Here is a 19,202-nt window from a genome sequence, read left to right on the forward strand (position 1 = left end):
GTTCATTTTACAGAGCAACAGGGGTTGCACTTTCAGCCTTCCAACCACCACACATTTCACCTATTCAACCAATGTAAACATTTAACGTCTTTCCCCTCATCCCCTCAACATGCATTTTTGTTTGCTGTTTCTTTGGTGAACATTAACCACTTAAAATGCAAATGTATTTTTCTTTTCATTATTATTTTGCAAAACAGTCTTTGCGTAATGTGATACCCGAATAAGCGTAGAATGACCCATCAGGACTAACACCTTGCACATGCTTCACTCCAAATCATACCCCAGAACAAGATTACACACAACAAGATAAATATTTCCCATGTGATTATTTATGCTAGTTAAACTGAAGGTTTCTTAATTAGTATAAGATTGGCCTCTAAATTCAACAAATGAAGCCTGGTCCCTATAAAAACAGTTTTATGTTTTATTTATTTCGTACTTATTATAAAGTCTGTAGAAACAACGATGTTATTTAGTTATGGCAGATCTCGCGATAGTACCGAACAAACAAGTTCGGGAAATAGTGTTCTCATCAAACACCGGCCCTCCTTTTAGAGTCCAGAATTCCTATATAAATCGATTATTAACATCTAGTCTGTTTTTTTTTATTTATTTAGGATAATTGTGTTTTAACGTTCAATAAGAACAGACAAAGAAATGATTATACGAACTGAATAACAAACACGACACTGTAAAGCATCTTAAATTGCACTTTGAAGTTTTTTTTTAGCGCACAACCTAAAATAACGAGGGAAAGGCACGTTTCCCCTCTCGCCTCCTCCCTCATGATGACGTTGTCGGAACGTTTTCCCGGCTTTGTGCGCGGCGTTAGCACTGGTGGTAGCATTAGCATTAGCAGACCGGGGCGCGATATGGACGCGGCGAGAACACAAGGTGTGTCGTGCGTGCAAAATTCCCGCTTTAATATCGCTTCGTCCTAGAGCGCCGACAGCGAACTCTTTTAGTTTCGTTTTTAACTTTGTCGTGTTTCTCGATCAGGTGTGTTTAGCCATCTGCATCTGCTGGAGAGGGGGGCCCTGGGATTAATCCCGCAGGAAGATCCGGCGCAGAATGACCGAGTGGACGACTTGAAGGCCGTCATCCACACCCTCCGTGCCCGGAGGGACGAGCTCAGAGTCCAGGCAGACAGAACCAGGGTACTCAGACGGAATGCTTTCTAAATAAACGCAGTCCACTTTTGTCAGACCGGGTGCAAGTTGGGTTGTTTTTTTCTTTCTGCAGGCGTCATGTACAAACGCTGCTAAAGCATTCCTCGAATATAAACTGTAAAACATAAAAAAAAAAACCACAACCAAGCACCCAAGCAATCAGCACAACGCCACTTTTGTCTGTTAGCCTGTTAGTATCCCCCCCCCCCTTTTTGTTAGGACACGAGTCGTGTCGAAACACATCAAAATTTGACCCGTTCAGAACTTCATATATTTTTTTTGTGTCCATAAAACGGTCACTTGCTGCCTAATGTATCCCGGCCGCTGCCAGACACCAATATTACAAAATAATCACTGTGCATTTTAATAACTTATCAATCACACCTTGTTGAGTGTTTATCTGGACAATATAATGCATAGTGAAAGTGATCACTTGTGACACACCAGAACACACACATTGAAATGTGGTCCCATCACCCCTGGTGAGCAGTGGGCAGCCATTAAAGGCAAACTTCCGATTACAGGTCCATTTCCTTACCCGGTTGCAATATCAGGATGATTAGAATATTTATATAATCCCATTTTTTCTTCAGGAGCTCCGACATAGCATCGACAAAGGAGATTTTTTGGATGAGGAAGATTACAGAACTGGTGAAAACTCTGAAATTAGAGCTGCCTTACTGACCGCTAAACAGACAGAGCTGAAAAAACTTTTGAAAGCTCACCACCTGATAGGTAACAACCCCTTTGCTTTTTCTTTTTTTTTTTTTTTTACCCCCTTTTATTGCTGTATTTATAATTCTTTCCTCTGATCTCAGGAGGCTATGACCTCATAGAGACTCAGCCAGGCAAGAGGTTCTGTGTTTCGCTGCACACGGCGTATGAAGGCACCTACTGCACCACTTACCACCTAGAGCTGGACTTGACTCGGACCGTGCAGGTCGTCCGCCATGACGTCCCTCCCAGTATGCCCCTGGACACCCTGGTGCAGCAGAACCTGCAGACCAACCTGCCTGCCTTTCTGCACAGCCTCAGCCTGCACCTTAATGCCCTGACGAGCCGGCAACAGCAGATCGTCCTGGTCAAGGTATCACTCCATTTTCAGCAGGGATGTACTGGCTCAAAGTAGCTTAAGATACGTGTGCCAAAATGTCCATTCTCAGTATAATTTTCTCTGAAAATCTTCTATGTTTGCAGGATCAAATTAAGTCAGTAGATGTACTGGAGAGTAATCAGCTGTGCTCTGTTTTGGTGCTGCTGTGCCGTGGGCCAAAACAACAGGATCCGGAGACCCTGGTCACGCTTCTGTACAGGGACCTCACATCTGAGCTCCCAACGCAGGTCACAGTCGAAAGTGAAGGTGATCTTCTTCCGGCTTTTTAAGACATAACATGTTATGGGCATTTATAAAATGTACGATTGATTAGTTCCGGAATCAGATTTTTTAAATTAAAAACATACAGATACCCTAGTAAGTAGTTTCACAAGCAAAGAAAACTGAGGTAAATGGAGGAGGAAAACTGTGGGCAGGGACATTGTGTGCAGTGTTGCCCAAAAATTGCTTGTCGAGAAAAGAAATTGAGGAACCCAGTTCTGTACCCAAACATGTTAAAATGTCCCCTGACATGAACATTTCAGTTTGTGAGATTATTTAACATTAATGTGAGTTCCCCTGGCCTGTCTATGGTCCTGCAGTGGCTAGACATAGCGATAGGTGTAAAGAGTTCAGAGAGTGGCAGCTCAGATGGTTGGACCGGGAAATTGTTTGTATTTGAAAGGTTACACGATGTCCTGTCCCCACCAAACATTGTAAAAGTGAAGTGATTGTCACATGTGATACACAGCAGCACAGCACACGGTGCACACAGTGAAATTTGTCCTCTGCATTTTACCCATCACCCTGAGTGAGCAGTGGGCAGCCATGACAGTCGCCCGGGGAGCCGTGTGTGGGGACGGTGCTTTGCTCAGTGGCACCTCAGTGGGACCTCAGTGGATCGGGATTTGAATCGGCAACCTTCAGATTACGGGGCCGCTTCCTTAACCGCTAGGCCACCGCTAGGCCACCACTGCCCCATTGTGGTTGATGAATGGTGTTGATGACGTCATTTCCGCAAATGCCCCCTCACTTCTATAGGCCGCTGTCCTCCTCATCCCGCCTCTCTCCTCCTCATTATCATTTAAAGCTACAGACATCCTGGGAAAATATCATTGTGGGACTCAAATTGCCTGTAATTCTGCACCACGGCTGAATTTCAGAAAGAGACTTCAAATACAGTATTAGGGGAACACTACGACTGATATAAAATTTAAAAAAATTGTCAGGGGACCTTGAAGTAGTCACAGCAAGTACTGTAAATAGTTACGCTGTTAATAGATATTTTATTTTATATTTATATATTTTGGTGCCTTTTTGGGCTGAAACACTATCTGGAAACGCTTTATTTTGCACATGTAACTTATGGATGTGAGGCGGGTTAAGTCATACAGAGTAATCGAGTAGGGTGAATGACCGCTGTCAATCATCACCATGGGCTCCTCCCTTTTTTAAGCAGTGAACTAAATTATTTCTGGCTGATGGAAATAATTACACATCTACAAAAAGCCTGGGGATGGGGTAGTGTGTTTGTCATGTTTAAGATACTTGTTCATTTCTGTAAGTTCAGTGCTATTTCTGATATGCCACAGCTGTGCCACTAACTCTTCACTTCGACTCTGCAGATGACGCTCTGCCAAACTCACCACAGTGGAAGAAAAGCAAGACTCTTTTACTGGACCAGCCTGTTCACAAAGCCCTCGAGATCATGAATAAGACAGGAGTAATTGCCTAACTGACCTGATGGCAGTGAGGACACTTCAGACACTCTAGATTCTTGAGTGCTTTTTGTAATGCAGACATTGTATGAAAGAGCTTATGCTTTGCAGATTTTCCTCTATTTTTCTACTTTCTTATTTTAATTGTGTTTTGTATGTTACAGTGTTCATAGATCAAATAAATGAATAAAGACTTATAGAATAATAATATTTTAATAATAAAATAGACGATTATGTACAACTATTGCATTAAGAGTTTGAGAAGAAGTCGACAAGTTGTGTGTGTGTTTTTTTTTCTTTCTTGGCTTGCATGTTTGTGTACACTACACAATCTGAATCTGATTGCTCACATGCAATCTTTGATTTAACCAATTATTATAGTCATGAGAGATGAGAGGCATGGCAGCAAAGGCAGTAGGTGACAGACCCACGTCGTCCTCCTTCATTCGGCTGCTCCTGTAGGGATCGCTGCTGATCGGCCAGTTTGGCTGTCTGTGCAACTGACCTGGCAAAAGTTTTACACCGGACGCAACCCTCCCCATTTACCTGGGCTTGGGACCTGCACCAATTAATACACTGTCACGTGCGTCCCCAGTGACTGGGCTTGACAAACGCAAATGCCATGTGTGGAAATAAGTCACGCTAGGCCACCCAAACAGCACAGTGTTAACGTACAATAAAATTACTAGCGTTAAACACGGCCATAGCTGACATTGATGAAGGGAGAGGACACTGTTCCTTTGCTGTGTAATGACATCATCAAACTTGTCAACTTGACTTTATTTATGGATAAGTCAATCTGAATTTGTTAATGCTCTTTGTACAACTTTGCATATATACATACATATATATATACATTTAAAAATATATATATACATATAAATACAGGCCAAAAGTTTGGATCTGGCCTCCAGAGTCACCGGACCTGAACCCAATTGAGGTGGTTTGGGGTGAGCTGGAGCGCAGAGTGAAGGCAAAGGGGTCAACAAGTGCTAAACACCTCTGGGAACTCCTTCAAGACTGTTGGAAAACCATTTCAGGTGACGACCTCCTGAAGCTCATCGAGAGAATGCCAAGAGTGTGCAAAGTAAAGCAGTAATCAGAGCAAAGAAACTAGAATATAAAACATGTTTTCAGTTATTTCACCTTTTTTTGTTAAGTACATAACTCCATATGTGTTCGTTCATAGTTTTGATGCCTTCAGTGAGAATCTAAATGGTCATGAAAATAAAGAAAACACATTGAATGAGAAGGTGTGTCCAAACCTTTCGCCTGTACTGTGTGTGTAAATATATATAGCACTATATATATATATATATACACACACACACACACACACACACACACACACACACAAATTACACAAACGTATGTGCTCAAATGAAAACATTGTCAATGTTCTGCAAAAAGGAGTGTATTTTCCTGCTCAGCCTCTCTCTCTGCATTTCTTTGAGCCGCTCCCTTTCCTCCCTGTTGAACTCCTGCTGATGGGCCAGCTCTCGCTGGCAGATGCTGTTGATGGAGGTGATTTCCCTCAGCCTCAGGAAGGATAGTAAACCCTGCTCCGCTGTGGGCGTGGCACCACGCAACGCTGGAGCTGAACGGGAAAAGTGTGGCCGGAGGGAAGGAGGGGCGGTTCCGCTTGGGGCTGACTTGATCCTCCTCGCAGATATTTCTCGCATCGCGTTGTTAACGGTGGCCACAGGCTGACACAGCCTCACATGGAGTATTCGCTGGTGCTCCTGCATTAATAATTGTCGTTCTTGATGCAGTAGTTGGAGGGTGAGTCTGTATTTGCTCTGGATGTGGCTGAGTTTATGCTTCAGGTGTACATCCTCAATGTGATTCATAATCCTGACGTCTATGTACTGCAAAGGCTTGGGCTTCCGATAGTTTGGTGGTTTGGCCATGATTGCTGCCCTGCAAAATGAACGAAAGGGAAGTCCAATCTAATGCGGCCTTTGCACAGTCTACCCTTGAAATATGAATATGAACATAATGCCAACAGGGGGCATTTAAACTGAATGTGCGGAGTTGTAATTGCTTTCTACTTAAAGCATTCACAGTGATCATATTTTGATTAAAGTATTAAATATTAAATGTAATAATGCTGAGACATTTTCAGTGGAATGTAATTAAACAATGGGAAAGTACCGCCAAATGAAATTAGGGAGTAAATGTCCCACCCACCCATAAGCTCATTTGCATGGACCTCCTACAGGACAAACTCAATTACATGGCATGCACAGCTTGATTATGGAAAAATAACTTTAAGCAATTGACTGTTTAATCATGGAGCATCATCGGCAAGTGACAAATTATTTCTTAAAGTAAAATGCAAAGTCAAGTACAATCGGTTTACCTGTCTAGAAGCCTCTTGTAATTGTATGCAGAGGCTGCTTGGCCAGCTTCTGCTGGCCTACTTGCCGTAGCTATGGGAATGAAAGACAGCAGGAGAGGCAACTGAATGGCTGCCATGTCAACCCTCCCTGTCCCCAGGCTGCACCTGAACAACCTCAACCGACCACACCCTGGCTAAGAAGCGAACATTTCCCATACTAGGCATGTGAACATAAATCTCCATAAATCACCTTTTTCTTTAAATGTCTATTTTTACATAGTAGGTCCCATGGTGTGAGATGTTCATGGTTGGTTGCAGAGAAGGTGCATTGTGTGTATTTTATTAGTTTTTTCTAATAATATAATTAAATATATAGCACACAGTATATATAGCACATGGTGACACAACAAAATGTGTCCTCTGCTTTTAACCACCACCATTGGTGAGCAGTGGGCAGCCATGACAAGCGACCCGCGGAGCACTATGTTAGGATGGCACTTTGTCCAGCAACCTTCTGATTACAAGCCTGCTTCCTTCACCACTAGGTCACCACTGCCCCATGATGTGATGCTCGGAGCTCCTATGGATGTTGGTCAATGAAATTTTCTTTCTCCGTTTGTGTTGTCCCCCTTGGATGGATGGCGCCCTTAGCATTTGCCTATGCTTCCTATACCACGGGCCGGCCCTGCTATTAATAATGTTATTTTATTAAACCCACCATATTGTCTGGACCTCGGTACACGGGCTCCCTCTAGTGGTGTACGTGGATACTGAGATCATTGATAAAATTCATATTCATTTTTGTGTGTTTAAATGCAGTGTATTTATTATTAATATCAGTTCATATATTCACTTGCTGTATGTCATTAAGGTATTATCGTCTTTTTAAAAAAAATCTGAACTTGGCACTGAGCGGCGCCTCTCTGATTGGTGGAACGTTGTGGGTGATGGGGCATTGTGGGTAATGTAGTACTCCACGTTTTAAATACAGTTCGTGTTTCACTTCGTCTGCAGGACAGGGACGTGCTCGACACTCGTTTGGCGATCCGTAAGTCCGCTTAGACTGGTTAAAGACGCACGTCCAATTATCAGAAATTGATAATTGAAATTGGTACGAAGTTTCTGCACTATGGAAAAGTTTTTTTTATGTGATGCTTACGTTTTGATTTATTTCGTCTGAAGAGACGGACAAGAGTTGTGTTAATGTCTAGGAGTCGATTTATTACATTTTTATAAATGGTAAGACATGTGGAGGTGGAACAATGTGCAAGCTTTAAATTTTTAATAATTGGTCTACACACTTTTGCTTGCGCTTTTTTTGTAAGTAAAACACGACCGGTATATGAAGCTATGGAATCGCATCAGAATTTATGGTAATTCTGGTTCTTTTAAATTGATTTTTTTTAATGTTGAAGTAAGGTGTAGATTGCATCGGCTCTGTTTGAATGATCATTGCAATCTGGGTGTGTACAGTGTGCGAGCATTGTGTCCAATCAAGATTCTTTTCCTGCGAGGATTTGAATTGTTGCAGATGTCGAGCCTTTAAACACAACCAGTTGTGACGATTTGGACATTCTTTTACGCAGGCTTGCAGTGATCTGTACTTGTTTCATAAATAAAATGAATTCAGTTTAATTACCCATATATGTGAACAGGATAAACGTGTAAATGGTTGAATTCCATTGTGTCTCCTTTTGAAAGATCACATTCCATCTCAAGTCAACCTCTTAGCATCAGATTCCTGCCTTTGCTGAGGTTATCTGCTTGGGGGCCTTTGGCAGGCTCAGACAAAACCTCTGAGCCCCTGCGTGCAAGTACAGTGTTAGGCACACAAAATGTCCACGTTCTTGGAAAATGATTCAGATTTGTTAAAGAAGCAATAGTTTCAATAGTGCAAGAATTTAATATTATGATTTATGGCATGTTTTGTATTATGTGCAATATTTAAATGTATTAATGAGCAATATTCCTTTCAGATATAATTGCTTAATTCTTTAAAAACTGGGATTAACAACAATTGGGAAGTACTCACAACATTCAGTACTTTGGGAATTGAGAACTTGGAAACGGGGAGTAGGAAAGGCAGACACATGATGGTGAGGGAGACCTACCTGGAAGGGTCCCCTGACATGAACATTATTTTGCTTTTATATAGGTCTTAGTGTCCATTAATATTATATCTGAAGTGTGTAAGTGTGTGTAGATTTAAATGCTAATGGGAGAAAAGCGGCCTATAGACATGAGGGGGAATTCGCAGAAATTACATCATGAACACCATTCACCAACAACAATGTCTGACGCAGACAGGTCGTGTAACCTTATGAGAACATAAGGGGAGAAATTCCAGATCCAGAATGAATCAGAATGCCCAAAGCACTCTTTACACCTACCCCCATTTCTAGCCACTGAAGGACCATAGACAGGTTAGGGGAACTCGTATTAATGTTAAATAATCTCACAAAGTGTATTTTTTCCTGATAGGGAATCTTTAACACGGACATTGGGGAACACCGACAAGTTCTGATGTTTACTGGGGGACACTGACAGCTAGGGTGACCATACGTCCTATTTTACCCAGACATGTCCTCTTTTTGAGACCTTGAAATTGCATCCAGCCAGGTTTTTAGAATTGTCCAGGTTATTGAGCTGCTTAATCATTTGTCAAATCATGGCCATCCCTACATGCCCCCTTGTATGAGTTGCAATCCACTTACGCTATTGGAAGTAACTAACTGTTAGTGTGGAAGTAACTAACTTCTGTATGCTCTTTGCTCTCCGCCATTTTCTCAGCCATATTGGTGCCAATAGGTGTTGTTTCCTGCATTTGACCAGCATTTGACCAGTACAACTTCATCAGCCATCATGGGAAAAGAAGAGGACTACAGAGCTCTTTTGAGTGGCCTGCAGAAACTGGACTTTCGTGGACCATATACACCAAGTGCCTTGACATTGACTGGTTCCCATGCTTTCCCATTGGCCATGAATGCTAAAGATCAGGTGTTGATGGCCGCTTCAAGATATGGTCATGGCCGCATTGTGGTTCTGGGACATGAGAAATGCCTTGAAGAGTTTCCTGATATGGTTAGGAATGCTGTGAATTGGCTTAAGTCCTCAAATAGCAGAAGCAAGGTGGGCATCAACATGAGCTGCAACGTCGTTGTGAAAAACCTTCAGTCTGCCAGCATTCAGGCAGAGGTGTGTGCTTTCAGGGATGAGCTTGGCGTCTATGTTACAGATGCATATAGTGTGGACCCACACACCAAGGACTTGGTGAGCTTCCTCAAAGATGGAGGTGGATTGCTTGTTGTGGGACAGGCTTGGTGGTGGGCAAAACAAAACCCAGAGAAGAACCTCCTCCTTGAATTTCCTGGTAACAAGGTCTGCAATGTGGCTGGAATCTACTTCTCGGAACATTATGGAGAACTTGGAACAATTCCTGTCCCACCTCAGATCCCTTCCAGCTGGTTAGCTGTGTCGTAAGTATTTTATTAGCGTATATGTCTCTTAGAGCAATTAAGTGAAGTGACCGGCAACCTTCTGATTATGAGGCCGCTTACTTAACCACTAGGCCACCACTGCCTTAATAGCAGTTTATACTAAGATAGTAAAAAAAACTTATTAAAGTGCCTTTGCAATCATGCTAAATATTTGCTATGTAATTCTGTATGGTATTATCTGTCTAACCCTAGAACAGCCATAATGGAAAAAGAGGTGGACTACAGAGCTCTTTTGAGTGGACTACAGAAACTGGACTTTCGTGGACCATATACACCAAGTGCCTTGACATTGACTGGTTCCCATGCTTTCCCATTGGCCATGAATGCTAAAGGTCAAGTGCTGATGGCTGCTTCAAGATATGGTCATGGCCGCATTGTGGTTCTGGGACATGAGAAATGCCTTGAAGAGTTTCCTGATATGGTTAGGAATGCTGTGAATTGGCTGAAGTCCTCAAATAGCAGAAGCAAGGTGGGCATCAACATGAGCTGCAACGTCGTTGTGAAAAACCTTCAGTCTGCCAGCCATCAGGCAGAGGTGTGTGCTTTCAGGGATGAGCTTGGCGTCTATGTTACAGATGCATATAGTGTGGGCTCGTACACCAGGGAATTGGTGAGCTTCCTCAAAGATGGAGGTGGGTTGCTTGTTGTGGGACAAGCTTGGTGGTGGGCGACTCAAAACCAAGAGAAGAACCTCCTTGTTGATTTTCCTGGGAACAAGGTGTGCAGTGTGGCTGGAATCTACCTCTCAGAGCACTGTGGAGAACTCGGAACAATTCCTGTGCCACCTCAGATCCCTTCAAGCTGGTTAGCTGTGTCGTAAGTATTTTTTCAGTGTATATGTCACATATTTTTTTAAAACAGCCCATTTTAAGGTCCTTTGCAATCATACAACATATTTACCTATGTAATTCTTAATAGTAGTATCTGTCTAACCCTAGAACAGGAAAAAATTTCAAAGAAGACCTCGAAACCCTTCTGTCAGGAGTATCTGAATTTGACACAGGAGATTTGGTCGCATCTCAAGTGCTGGTGCATGGACCCTTGTCATTTCCTATTGGTACAACCCCTGATGACAGAGTCTTCATTGCAGGAGCAGTCTATGGGCAAGGCCGGGTGATTGTCCTATCCCATGACAGGTTCCTTGGTTGTGAATCAATGGCCTCTTTCCTTATCAATGCCATTCGTTGGCTGGATGATGGCCGCAGTGGACTTGTAGGCATTGGAGCTCATCTGGACAAAGCCCACAAGCTTCTGAGCAACTCAAAATTAACATGCCAGATGACCGGCTTTAGGAAGGACCTCAGCGTCTATGTCTGCACCTCATATAATGATGCCCAGCATAATGAAATCCTGGAGTTTGTTGCTGAAGGTAAAGGTCTTCTTATTGGAGGTCACGCTTGGCACTGGGTCCGAGTCAATCTCGGGGGCAATGTAATGACCGAATATCCAGGCAACCGCTTACTCAATAAGATGGGACTGAGCATCTTGGGCAACTTCCTGAGTTCAGGGTTGTACAAGGCACCTGACATAAAGCAAGTAAGCTCCGAATCATACCACTTCAGGGGCCTGCTTCGGAGTATTGCCAGCAATGTTCTTCAGGGCAAAAGCTTGACAGAGCAGGACGAACGTTGCTTGAAGAAACTTTCCACTGAGTGCTTTCAGTATTTGGCCATGCAACCACATGAATGTGCCACATACTCCTCAGTGGTGGCATTGCTTACCAGTATCGTGAAGGAGGCAGGTATTCCACAGGTATCCCCAACAAACCCTATCAAGAGTGACAAAGAGAGGTTTATGCTCTGTGTTGGAGCCGGTCTGTACAAGAACAGCTCGGACCCTGAAGCCCTTCTGCCCTGTATCATCAAAGAGCATCCTGCCTTGCCCACTGTTGCCAATGCCAGCATCTATATCAATGTGAACATAGCAGGTCAGTCACAAATGTTAATGACACAAATTCCTTGGAATTCTTCTTAAGTCCAGACTTAAGATTTTTTGTCTGGTTGTACTATGAAAAGATAGGGGTTTTGTCCTTTGCAAAGTTGCTTTATACTTTTATTCAGGGTGGGCCATTTATATGGACACACCTTAATAAAATGGGAATGGTTGGTGTCACATGATTCCATCATGTGACTGGGAGTAACACGGAAACGAGGTAACGTGACTCCTATAAATAGGCTAGAGAGCAGTCATTGAATGACGCACGTCATTAGACTCGGCCCCGAAATCCTCAACCCAAGTAAGACCGTACCTGTTCTCCTGATTCCTGAACTCCTTCCTGTCGCCCTGTTCTGCCCTGTCTTGTGTCTGAAAATGCGAACATCAGCGTGGTGTTGCGGCTCGCGCCGTCCGAGTTCGCAGATTAACACGGAGGAACTTACCTAACACGTCTCTCTCGTTCTGATCCCGGTTCGTGTGACAGTTGGTGACAATGAACATATTTTATAAGTGGTCAGAAACTTGACGTTAATATCACCAACCATTCCCATTTTATTAAGGTGTATCCATATAAATGGCCCACCCTGTACTTTTAAGTATGTTTTAGAGCATTTGCTTTTTACTTGAGGTCAGAGAATACTTCAACTTTTCCTAAACATGTGTATCTATACTTGTACTTGACTAAAGAATGTGTGTACTTTTGGCACCTCTGCTTATTGGAAATATGAATTTATAAGCATAACCTTGAAATTCAATTGCAGATGAGGTGCAGTGGATCAGTACTGGTCTGTACCTCTCTCCTGGAATGAAAACACAAATGACCATGCCTACACAGATTGTTGGGAAAGGCTGGGCGGTATTGAAATCATTTGGCATTCTACAATTTCAAATATGGATTAAAATGAAAAAAGGACATCATTGACCCTTCCCAATTATGCAGATTCAGATTGGCTGCCAGACAGATGACATTGGTGGTGCAGATGTTCTGAAAAGGGCACCTGTGGTGCATGAGCTGTTCCCTGTGGAAAAGGAAAGGATTCAAGTCTGGAACCTCTGGGGAGGACTCATCTACCTGGTAGCCCCACCCAATAGCAGAGAAGAGGGGCTGAAGCTGGTAGTGCAAACAGCGGTCCGAGCTCCATATTTTCAATCAGGCAAGTATACAGCATGCACACAGTGATTGACTGGCACGATGCTCAAGAACTCTGTTTTAAGATTTAAAATTTAAATGTGTTGAGGTTAAGCATATTTAGATCACTTCATCATGTTCCTCAGGGAAGACCGGTGTACAGGAATGGGTGAGCAGCATCCGCAGTGCACCTGCCCCCTGGGCAGAGCTGGAGTTTGAGAACATCATTATGACCATACAGTCTGAGGGGATCAGAGGTCTGGAACGACCAGATGAAGTGGCCAGGCTCTGGGACGACATCATGAGGGCGGTAGCTGACCTCGCCGCCATACCTGCCAAATTTCCACGCAAGGAGCGTTTTGTGGCAGATGTACAGATAACTGCTGGTCAGTTTTATGTTTGTTTAAAAAAAATAAATGTACTAAATACCAGCATAGAACAAAACTGAACACACAGGGCTATGAAATATCACACATGAGGTTATGAAATAAACAAAAAAATAGCACACTAAGCAAAAACATTTGCATGCTGCGATGGCCGGATTTCACACTCTTTGCCTCTCTCAACCAATTTAAGTAAGACAACAGGGATGGGTTCCAACAGTTCTTTCTTACCATTCACTCATGTTAAGCGCCTTTTGATGATGACAAAGCAGTTCTGAAGGTAAAAAGAGGTGACTCTGCATTGCATCGGAGTGTTAAAAATTGCCTTAATCTTAGTCTTCATGACGTCACAGAATAGGTGCATTTAAACTTTTGACTATTAGAGAACATAGTCTCTGTAGTAATGCAAGTGGTGCTCATTTTTTAGAAGCGTTAAATCAAATTAAAACCAATTGAAGGAGTTTCCAAAATTCAATTTCTGCGTGATTTTGATCATATCGATAATGCAACCTTTTGGAAGTCAGTTTCTGTAAGAGAGTATAAGAAATGTCTGAATAAGCCCTGATTGTTAAATAATTTTTTTCTAAAGGCTTTATGCATTCTGGCTATCCAATCATGATGCTCTCCCAGTCGGGTGAGGAGCTTCTGAACCCAGAAGAAATAAGGAAGAAAGGGGTATGGGGCCAAATGCATGAGCTGGGCCACAACCAGCAACGTGATGTTTGGGAGTTCAAACCTCACACTACAGAGTGCACGTGCAACCTGTGGGCATTGTATGTGCATGACAAGGTGATCAAGCTGGACCGGACAAAAGCTCACGAGGAAATGAAACCTGAAAACCGCAACAAACATATCCAGGAGTACGTCAAAGGAGGGCGGCAGCTGGGCAAGTGGACTAAATGGACTGCTTTGGAAACATTCCTTCAGGTTGGTATCAGGCAAGAACATCTGTAGATTTTTAATGATTGATCCATCAATCCATTCATGTCCTGCTGTAGAAATGTCTATATATTACTGATTACTTACTTCTGTTTTTAACTTGGTTCGTTTTCACATTGGCTACAAATTTTTTTTTTCATTTGAAATTAATCAAATATATCTTGCGTCAAGCTCCAAGCAAAGTTTGGGTGGAGTGCCTTCAAGAAGGTCTTTGCTGCCTATCATCACATGAGCAACGTGCCTAGAGACAACCAAGGCAAGATGAACAAGTATGCTGAGACATTTTCCACCGTGGTAAACAGGAACCTTGCTCCCTTTTTTAAGGCCTGGGGCTGGCCAATAGAGTCTGCTGTTGAGAAGAAACTTTCAAGTTTGCCTGAGTGGAGCGACCATCCCATGGCTCAATATGCCTGAGAAAGGAAACTGCGTGGTAGCATTAGCCTGGGGAACTGAGAATTCAACATAACAGCATCCCAGGACATTCTATAGCCTATGTATTTGTATCTCTTTGAAATGTATATGGTAGGGTATCTAGTTTATATGTACAGTACCAGTCAAATGTGTGGACACACCTACTCATTTATGTTTTGTTTTTTTTACAATATAGAACAAAACAGAAGATGCTGGGCCATGAAATTAAACACATGAGGTTACGTAATAAACAAAAAAGAAAACAAGGCAAAAAGTTTAACCTTTACGTCTCCAAAGCAGGGAGCTTTTGCTGTGATATCACCAGATATGTGATATCTTCTCTCTACCAGTCAGAAAACGGGGATGGTTTTCCAACAGCCCTGAAGGTTAATGATGATTAATTTCTTATCATTCACTCATGTTAATGAAGATAATGAGTGAATGAATACAGGCAGTGGTGGCCTAGCAGGTAAGGAAAGAGATCTGTATGGTTGATCAGGTGGTTGACGGTTTGAATACTGAGCCTAGGTACCACTGAGCAAAGCACCATCCCATTTAATATTTACGGAATTTATCAGACGCCCTTATCCAGAGCAACTTACAATCAGTAGGTTCAGGGACAATCCCCCTGGACACACTTAAGTGTCTTGTTCAGGGACACAATGGTAGTAAGCAGAATTTGAACCTGGGTCTTCTGGTTCATAGGTGAGTGTGTTACCCACTACTACCACCCCACACACTGCTACCTGGGCACCTGTGATGGCAACCCACTGCTCAACAAGCAGAGGACACATTTTGTTGTGTCAGCTTGTGCTGTGCTGCAGTGTTTCACATTGACAATCACTTCACTTTCACATTTCATCTTAAGAAGTGGCTTTTGGTGATGACAATGAACAAAGCAGTAACAAAGGTAAAAAGAGTAAACTCTGAAAATACAGATTCATCAAAAATACTTCACTTCTTTTGCTACAAAAATACTAAATATGCTTTTTACATTGGATTTTTTTAAATGCCTCCATCTTAGTCTCCCACAAAGTAGGTGTGTCCAAACGTTTTACTGGTAATGTATGACACACAAGTATATGTATTCATTTTTCATATTTTGTTTGATTTTTTCAGTATTTTATGAGCGGAATTGTTGTATTTTCGACCAAGTATACAATTACAAGTAATTGAAGTTACTTCCCTACGTTGGATAAGGAACTGATGTCCCTATCACTGCTGTGAACACACATACATAGTAATGTCCAAAGGATGCATTACTATATTTTATAATTTACAACATATCCATGTAAAAGGATATTTCCAGGTTCAGACTGAAAGTAAACTTGAAAGGAAATGTTTTCTATTTTTAAGTGATTACAAGCAATTTTTACCAATTTTTTACTAAATCCAACCTTAGTAAATGGTTGTGTGAAACCACAAAAACTAAATATTTTTGCGATATCAAATATAATTGGAGAACTGTGACTTGCAATTTTTTTAATGAACTAAACTGATAACTTTTTAGAAAACGCGCAGTGTGGCAGTTTATTTTAGTTCTTTTGTTATTTGTAATTGACTGTTTTTGTAATTTACTTCAATAGCTGGGTTTCAGTGACATGGTTATAATCACCTGTCCATCATGAAATATAGTGCTGATATAGCGATGGGGCCACAGTTTAGAGATCATTGCTCCTATATATTACTTATATGGCTAACCAAGTATACATAATCACACAGGAGTGGTCTTACAAAAAAAGTCTTACAAAAAAAATATAACAATATATATAAATTGTCTATGCAACAACAACTGGAATGCCAGATATATATCTCAGTGTGTTTATCAATTTTACAATGTTTACATTTTTATACTCACATAGTGTGTAACATACTAAATGTGAAAACAGTGATATATGAGACGAATTTATGCATTGTTATTCAGGAACTCATCACACCACATACTGACCTGCTATTTGTGGAAAAGAAAACCAAACCAACCAACCTTGTAACAGATTCAAATGGTTTTATACATTTTGTACCGACTTGTTACATTTACACTCCTCAATGGCATCTTGTTAAACTTAATCTTTTGTCCTGATCCATGACACTCAAAATCTGTAGTCAGTTTCACTACTGATTAAAGGTTGTGCACAGTACAGTACATTATACTGTCTCTTTGGGAATTGTTTCAACAATAAAGTTATTCCTCTATTTATTGTTTAATTAATTATCATTTTATTATAATTAACAAATCAAAACTTTTATAATCTGGCAACTGTTAAATTTGGCTATTTTTGCCCCTCTAAGCTTGGCACTGTGCACGGAACAAGTCACCTACTGGTGCATCAGAGTACTGCTGCAGGAAGCCCTGCAGCTCATCCAGGGTGCGTTCCTGCACCACGTTTTGCTCCGAGTTGAGGGCAGTTGCACCACCACTGAGGACAGGTCGTCCATTATGGTCCATGCAACAGTAGGCATTCCAAATGAATTCCGGAATGTTGACGCGCCTGACGTTGTTTTTGACGATCCAGTTGTTGGCAGAGGGGATTGCGCCCACCAGCACATGCGCCTTCCAGCACCGTGAGCGGAATGTGTTGGTGAGCTTCATCTCGTAGTCTTTCCAGGCATTCTGGTTTAGTTTGGGGTTTTGGGGCACCACGTTGGTGAGGGTAAAAGTGGAATTTCGACCAGGAACTGCAAAAAGAGACAGTTTCATTACCGATCCTATTCCCCTGGTCCATATCATATGAGTTCAGTTTCTTATTCTAAGAAACATGACTATATGGAAAATTTCATAATTTGCTATATTGAGAAGCTGCATAACAAATAATTGTGTCACAGCCACAATTCCACCGTGGGGACCATGGCACACGGCTACCTACTGGCCTACAGCCACCATGAAGCAAATGCAGCCGAGGGCGGCGTTCACTATAAACATCCGGTCGCCACTTTTAGCAATCTGATATGCTTGTTACATCCCAGTTTTTTTTTTTTGAGACAGTGCAGCATCTTAGTAAAGCAAATACTAGAATTTACCAAAGATTGGTGATATTCTAGCAAGAACGAAAAAATACAAGCATTTCTACATTTGACCTATTCATTATTTTTAAAAACGTTTGTTTACAACATCTGTCTAACAATCAGTTTTCAGCATTCACCGAACGAAAGCTGAATCACTAAGCCAATTACTACAAAAGCAGCAGAAGAGCATTAGAGCCAAGTGGGCCCTACCAGCGTGATGACCATTGGGGTTGAGGTGACCTCGATCAAACCCGGAGTTTGTGTAGTCCTCATTCAGAGCCTGCCTCTCCCCAAGGTAGATGTCCGGATTGTCCTGTCCCAGCCAGTACCCGTCTCTCATCTCTCCCTGCCATGAAGGGTCGACCAGCTGAAACAGAATGTTGAGGAGAAGGTGGATGCTGTGGGTGAATTAAATCGGGTGAGTGAAATAACTAAACCTTCCAACCTCATCCTTTACTTCCCCCTTCTAAAGTCTGGAGGGTGTGGCTGATCACCAGCCACACCCTCCACTCTTCCAACGCACATGGTCTCCACAACCAAGATGTTCTTCAAAACTCACTTGCTGAAAAGCAACCTAGGGAACCAAGTCTCAAAAGCATTTCCAGTAAGTGCTTTATTAATAATTTATCAAACACTGATGCTCAGGTTGCAGAGAAGACCAGCCACTGCTGAGGTGAGATACTTTTTAGGCTTACACCCACAGATTCAGTGTGAAGCCAGTGTGTAGCAGCTCTCCTTGTGCACTAGACAGGCTGCAATGCATGTCAAATGATGAATAATACAGTTGGTGACTGGTTTATAGCAGAGATTTCAGACAATGGTGATCCAGTATAAAGTGCACTACATCCCGACACGTCAGGATTATCTTAAGATAGAAGTCACGATCGACTCAAAATTACGGCTCCTTACCTAAATGATCATTAGACTGGCTTAAGTTATCTAGTTTTGTGGAACATCCTCCGAATCATCTCCTCTGTATAAGGATAATGGTTGGGAAGGACCAGGGTTGGGAAACACTGTTCTAGACTAACCTTGCTCATGGCTCCTTCGGTACTTTCCTCACATATTCTTAAATTATATTGACAAGATCAGAAAACTTTTATACAGGCATGCAGGTTACTTTTAATTAAGAGTCGGCAGTCTGTAACTTTTTAAGGCAACTTTTCCCACGCAAGGTTCACCTTGCATGTGTTTGTGTGGTTCAGTATCTAGGAGGCAAGTTTCCTGAACTCACCTGAGGCTCCACAAACCACCGTTTCTCCCGGCCACCCCCATTGCTGGGCTCAAAGACGTAGGCCGAGTAGACGGCAATGCGGTGGGAAGCATCGTAAAGCGTGGCAAAGTGGTACTGGTTCTGGAAACGCTGGCAGATGCGGACAGTGTCACGACTTGCCTGGACCCAGTCGGGCACGTTGCCCTTGTAAAAAAAGTCCAGGCACTCTGGGATGTCGTGGAAGTTTGTCACTACGTCACTGGCGACGAGGAGCAGGGAGGCGGCGGCGACGCAGAGGGAAAAGAGGCTCTGCATTATTCAGAGACACTATTTCTTCTCATCCGAGAAAATGCTGGAGCTCTGGCTGTGTG

At 42.4% G+C, this 19,202-nt stretch overlaps 3 protein-coding genes across 4 annotated transcripts; 2 read left to right on the plus strand and 1 right to left on the minus strand.

Moving 5' to 3' along the window:
• Positions 1 to 587: 587 nt before the first annotated feature.
• cenpo (centromere protein O) lies at positions 588 to 4,221 on the plus strand. The gene is made up of 6 exons (XM_028962155.1): positions 588 to 894; positions 1,000 to 1,157; positions 1,763 to 1,904; positions 1,988 to 2,256; positions 2,367 to 2,529; positions 3,888 to 4,221. The coding sequence occupies exons 1-6, from the start codon at positions 786 to 788 to the stop codon at positions 3,995 to 3,997; spliced, it is 951 nt and encodes a 316-aa protein (XP_028817988.1). The 5' UTR covers positions 588 to 785; the 3' UTR covers positions 3,998 to 4,221.
• Positions 4,222 to 7,317: 3,096 nt separating this feature from the next.
• LOC114769171 (TRPM8 channel-associated factor homolog) lies at positions 7,318 to 15,255 on the plus strand. 2 transcript variants are annotated; one of them, XM_028961954.1, is made up of 9 exons: positions 7,318 to 7,369; positions 9,112 to 9,797; positions 10,011 to 10,634; positions 10,757 to 11,745; positions 12,515 to 12,609; positions 12,694 to 12,907; positions 13,029 to 13,268; positions 13,855 to 14,192; positions 14,376 to 15,255. In XM_028961954.1, the coding sequence occupies exons 2-9, from the start codon at positions 9,184 to 9,186 to the stop codon at positions 14,616 to 14,618; spliced, it is 3,357 nt and encodes a 1,118-aa protein (XP_028817787.1). In that variant the 5' UTR covers positions 7,318 to 7,369; positions 9,112 to 9,183; the 3' UTR covers positions 14,619 to 15,255. The 2 variants fall into 2 exon arrangements, with proteins under 2 accessions (XP_028817787.1, XP_028817789.1); XM_028961956.1 differs by having other exon boundaries at positions 7,332 to 7,432.
• A 1,299-nt stretch (positions 15,256 to 16,554) lies between these two features.
• Positions 16,555 to 19,202, minus strand: LOC114769496 (endonuclease domain-containing 1 protein). The gene is made up of 3 exons (XM_028962562.1): positions 18,853 to 19,202; positions 17,829 to 17,985; positions 16,555 to 17,291 (listed from the first exon to the last, which is right to left on the minus strand). The coding sequence occupies exons 1-3, from the start codon at positions 19,144 to 19,146 to the stop codon at positions 16,900 to 16,902; spliced, it is 843 nt and encodes a 280-aa protein (XP_028818395.1). The 5' UTR covers positions 19,147 to 19,202; the 3' UTR covers positions 16,555 to 16,899.

This window comes from Denticeps clupeoides, chromosome 19 (genome assembly GCF_900700375.1).
Source record: "Denticeps clupeoides chromosome 19, fDenClu1.1, whole genome shotgun sequence".
In the NCBI taxonomy this organism is placed as follows: domain Eukaryota; kingdom Metazoa; phylum Chordata; class Actinopteri; order Clupeiformes; family Denticipitidae; genus Denticeps; species Denticeps clupeoides.

What these genes read in the sequence shown, in the direction of transcription:
- LOC114769496 (XM_028962562.1), bottom strand. Translation starts at nt 19,146, where the DNA reads ATGCAGAGCCTCTTTTCCCTCTGCGTCGCCGCCGCCTCCCTGCTCCTC. An exon ending in GGTGGTTTGTGGAGCCTCAG is followed by an intron (nt 17,986 to 18,852) that starts GTGAGTTCAGGA and finishes ATTCTGTTTCAG; the next exon opens with CTGGTCGACCCTTCATGGCA. An exon ending in CCCCAATGGTCATCACGCTG is followed by an intron (nt 17,292 to 17,828) that starts GTAGGGCCCACT and finishes CTCTTTTTGCAG; the next exon opens with TTCCTGGTCGAAATTCCACT.
- cenpo (XM_028962155.1), top strand. Translation starts at nt 786, where the DNA reads ATGATGACGTTGTCGGAACGTTTTCCCGGCTTTGTGCGCGGCGTTAGC. An exon ending in GGACGCGGCGAGAACACAAG is followed by an intron (nt 895 to 999) that starts GTGTGTCGTGCG and finishes TTTCTCGATCAG; the next exon opens with GTGTGTTTAGCCATCTGCAT. An exon ending in GGTCACAGTCGAAAGTGAAG is followed by an intron (nt 2,530 to 3,887) that starts GTGATCTTCTTC and finishes TCGACTCTGCAG; the next exon opens with ATGACGCTCTGCCAAACTCA.
- LOC114769171 (XM_028961954.1), top strand. Translation starts at nt 9,184, where the DNA reads ATGGGAAAAGAAGAGGACTACAGAGCTCTTTTGAGTGGCCTGCAGAAA. An exon ending in TTGTTGGGAAAGGCTGGGCG is followed by an intron (nt 12,610 to 12,693) that starts GTATTGAAATCA and finishes CCAATTATGCAG; the next exon opens with ATTCAGATTGGCTGCCAGAC. An exon ending in AGCTCCATATTTTCAATCAG is followed by an intron (nt 12,908 to 13,028) that starts GCAAGTATACAG and finishes CATGTTCCTCAG; the next exon opens with GGAAGACCGGTGTACAGGAA.